This window comes from Peromyscus leucopus, chromosome 1, assembly GCF_004664715.2.
Source record: "Peromyscus leucopus breed LL Stock chromosome 1, UCI_PerLeu_2.1, whole genome shotgun sequence".
NCBI lineage: Eukaryota > Metazoa > Chordata > Mammalia > Rodentia > Cricetidae > Peromyscus > Peromyscus leucopus.
In genome coordinates, this window is record NC_051063.1 from 99,781,233 (window position 1) to 99,785,708 (window position 4,476).

A 4,476-nucleotide genomic window follows, 5' to 3' on the forward strand; every position below is an offset into this window, starting at 1 on the left:
CTTTGTTTTCTTCAAGAATTGAAGAACCCATTGTCTGGGGACCAGAGACCATGACTATGTCCAGATTTTCACCTTTCTAAGTTATCTTTAAATTGTTGTTCTGTAAGGTTACATTCAGCAAAAGACACTATAGAAATTGAACCATTTCATCTTCACAAAAGAAAGAGAAAAATCAGTTTTTCACAGAAATATTTTTCTAACTTAAATGTGAACAATCACAAAAAATTCTGGGCTTTGCTCTTTTCTGAAGGGAAATAGAGCAGCAGTGGATCTGGGGGAAAGAGGATGTGGGAGGGAACTAGGAGGAGTGGAGGAAGGGGAGGATGCTGTTGAGATGTTTGTATGAGAGAAGAATAGATAAAAATAAAAAAAAAATCTTCTCATTTCTCTTCAGTATAGACTTGCCTTGAAGAATATGTTATTACTTTGGTTTTTGCTTTGTGAGGGTTCATGGACAGTGATAATTTCCTTGAGATTTTATTTTACTGTTTAGAAGGGTTTCTTAGTCTCAGTGTTTGTCATCTGATTAAACATGGCTTTGTACACTCTTCAAATGCTCCTCCCCAAATATCTACAAAAGCATGAAATTGTACCTCAGTCATATGATCTGAATATATATATATATTCATGCTCCTGATTGACTGGAGGATACTTGTGTAAGTAAATTTGTTGCAACTCTGTGGGTTTGGTCCCAGACTTCAGCATGAAGCAGTGAGTTTTGCAACTCTGGGGAAAGGTATCCTGACTACCTGGGGAGTCAGGCAACACCTTGAGCTGCTTAGGACAGCTCTGACTGCTGAAGCTGCAAGAAGACAGTTCAGCCCCAGAGGGTGGTGTATCCCAGACACTTCAAGTTGCTCAGAACAACAGCTTTGCCCTGAAGGTGTCCCAGACACCTGGGGAGCTGTTTAGCACAGCTCTGATGGCTGAAATTGCAAAGAAGCAGCCCAACCATGGAAGGGAGATTTTTCTAACTTCTTGGGAAAGTCAGGCCTTGAACTGCTTCAGCAGGGAAGGTTATCCTGACTGTTTGGGAAAGTCAGAGTATACCTGATGTGATGGGGGATGGTCTCCCTGCAGGATATAGCAATCCTACTCCTCTCCTGGAGAGCCGCTACAACTAAGCTTTGCTCAACCCCATTTAAGGGGACTTCCTAGCAGAATGCTGCTTCTCTGGCCTAAGATGTTGCTTCTTTTGCTTTGCTTTGCAAAAGGGGAAACCCCTGCAGAAATGCAGCAATCTCTTCTGGCTTTCAGCTCTCTCTCTATCCACTGAGGGACGTCTCAGCAAATATCTTCTGTTTAGTTCTTCCTTGCTTTGCTCTTTCAGCTCTCCCTTGTTTTGTCCACTGAAGGATGTCTCAGCAAGGATCTTCTCTACACCAGTGAATGAAGATCCTCACACCCAAAACTCTTTTTAGAAAGAAATTTATTTGGGTAGGAGAAGTCCAGGAGAGTAGCTGCCTCTATCAGGGTGGAGAGAACAGCTTGTTTTTTGTCTAACTGACCAGGCAGGGCAGTTCACATAGGATGTCTTGGGGGTGGAGTCAACCAGAGGTTGACTTAGGGCCCAGGGCTCTATTGTCCTGCTCTGTGATTGGTTGGTTTCACAAGTCAGTTGGCCAGGGGCAGAGATGGCTCTGATCTGACTGAGCCAAATTGTGTTTCTTTCTGCCCTGATCTGAGCCATATTTCCCTAGTTCTGGGCTCCAGGGCCAGGGTGGGTTTCTCTAGTCAGCCCCCTTTCCCTACAACTTGGACTTGATCACTTCCTGTTCCCCAGTGAAACTGTAGTCACAGACATTTTCCTCTTCTTCTCTTTTTAAAAAATATTTTTTAGATTAATTTATTTTATTATGTTTTGTATATGAATGTTTTTGCCTGTATGTATTTCAGTGTACCAAATTCATGCTTGAGGAACCCAGAGGAGGGCATCAGATCCCCTGGGACAGTAGTTAAACAGTTGTGAGCCACTATGTGGGTGCTGGGAATCAAACCCTGGTCCTCTACAAGAGCAACAAGTGCTTTTAACTTCTGAGACATCTCTCTAGCTTCCACCTTCCTCTTCTTGATGGTTGTAGAACTGCGTATTCTGTTGCTGCCATTCATATCTACTGCCCTGCTCTAATTTTAATAAAAGTGAGTAATATATAATTTTAACTTGCTTTTCTAGCCTAACTTCCTTTTTAAAATTAGTAATGAGGTGAATGGAGAGAAAGGGTTAAGAGCAGAGACTCTGGAGACTATCTAGGTTCAAATCTCATGTTGTTAACTTTCTAGTTAACCTTGGTAAAGTTTCTCTATTCATTATTCACATCTGCAGAACTTACAAAGAACTATACTTGCACCAGAGGATGTCACAGGAAGTGAGAATTAACATTGCAAAAAGCTTCCAGCAGTACTTTGTACATGCATTGTACTATACAAAGTAGATGAGTTTGAGTCAATACCCCTGGAAATTGGGAGAAATGGAATTTTTAACCCTGTATTTTGGGCTCAAAGTCTATGCTTTCTTTTTCTGCAATACTGCATTTGGTGTTCTGTCATCTATAGTGAGTTTTACTTCCTAGACACAAACTCACTCAAGCCCAGCACTCTCTGGAAGCCAACCCTCAGCTCCTGTGTCCTAAGGGCATATACCATGGGGTTGAGAGATGGGGGAATGACAATATGCAGCACATTGAGGAGAACAGGGATGAGGGGAACCTTTCTTTTTGCTAGGTGAGTGACAGATACTAAAATAATAGCTGTGTAATAGAACAGAATGAGGATGAGGTGGGAGCTGCAGGTACTGAGGGCCTTAGATATTGCTTCAGTGGAATTCAGCCTCAGCACTGTGCGAATAATCAAAGCATAAGAAGTAAAGACCAGAATCATGTCACTTCCAACCATAAGCCAGGCCAAAGCTAACTGGTAGAACCTGTTAACAGTGATATCATCACAGGCCAGACTAGTGACCCCCAAGTTAGAGCACAAGCAGTGATCAATTTCATTCCTGGAACAGTATTGTCTCTGTGCAGCTAGTATAGGCACTGGGATGGTTAGCAGTCCATTCCTGAGAAGCATGGATAGTGTGGCTTTGATTACAAAAGCTTCAGTGACTATGGAAGGATACTGAAGGGGATAACAAATGGCTACATATCTATCCACTGCCATGCATAGAAAGATGCCCGACTCCATGCACATAAAAGAATGGATAGCATAGATCTGAGCAAAACACTCAGGGAGGCTGATGGCCTTGGCATCAAACCACAGGATGGCCAGGATCTTGGGCATGCTGGTGGTAGCCAGGCCAATATCTACTGCAGCTAAGATACCAAGAAACTGATACATTGGCTGATGCAGGCTAGGCTCATGGTAGATGGTGATCAAGATAAGGAGATTAGCACCAAGAGCTACAAGGTAAAGCAGAGCCATGGGCAAGGAGAACCAGTGTTGCCACTCATGAATGCCTGGGAATCCCAGCAGGATGAACTCAGACACTTGAAACTCTGAGCTGTTGGTTGCATGCAGGGTGGTACCCATATCATGGGATGTCTTGTTATCAGCATCTGCCTGTAGATTAAGGAAAAATAGAAAAAAACTATGATTATCTAGGCTGAAGGAAGAGGAATAGGTCTCACCAATAATGTGGTCTTTTGAACATACTAAATTCTCAATGAGCCTTTTAGAAAAATTCCAGACAAGTGCAAAAGAACACAAATGTTGATTGTTTTGGTTATCTTTTCCCCAATTTCTGTTTGGTGTTTTTTATGTGCTGTGAAATATCCACTTAATTTGCTATATATAAACTTTAAAACATTTATATTTATATTCCATTATCCAAACAAGAAACAATCATAGAATATTATTCTTTCCTTAAAAATTTTTACCAATATTTGTTTCTGAATGGCTATTAATTTTTAATGATTGACTTTTTGGTTTATATCATAATTAATTTACATGGAATTGATTTTGCTATTAATGAGAGATATCTAAACAAACTGATTTTGAGTAGTTAAGCATGGGTTGTGCTTCTCTCATCAAGTGATTATTATGCTTATTTTATCATAGTCTTCACTATATGACACTTCACTACGACACACATAGACACTCATATGTGTACACATGTATATACACAGAGTACAATTTGATCCCGGGCATCTAATGTTTCTATTTTTGGTTATTTTTGTATAAATGCTAGTAAGTTTAATATACACAAAGTTTCCTTCCTTTCATTATTCTCTTCAATTTTAATTCCCACTGATGCCTTAATTTTCTAGATTAACTTCAGAATTTCTGTGTTATTTATAAAATAGCACTGTTTTGTTTGGGGTTATATGTGGATAAGTTTTCAGATAAAAGAGGAACTTTTGCATCACATCTTTTCATTCACAAAAATGGATGAGTTTTCCCTTTATTTATATCTTTTAAAATTCTGATTAAAATTTGTATTGGGCGGCTGGAGACATAGCTCTGTGGGTAAGAGTGCTTGCT

The 4,476-nt window shown here is 40.2% G+C and overlaps 1 protein-coding gene across 1 annotated transcript; it reads right to left on the bottom strand.

The window, feature by feature from the left end:
- Window positions 1–2,209: 2,209 nt before the first annotated feature.
- LOC114687232 (olfactory receptor 688) lies at window positions 2,210–3,723 on the bottom strand. Its single transcript, XM_028861935.2, has one exon. It carries the CDS (start codon window positions 3,523–3,525, stop codon window positions 2,560–2,562), a length of 966 nt encoding a protein of 321 aa, XP_028717768.1. The 5' UTR covers window positions 3,526–3,723; the 3' UTR covers window positions 2,210–2,559.
- Between the last annotated feature and the right edge of the window lie 753 nt (window positions 3,724–4,476).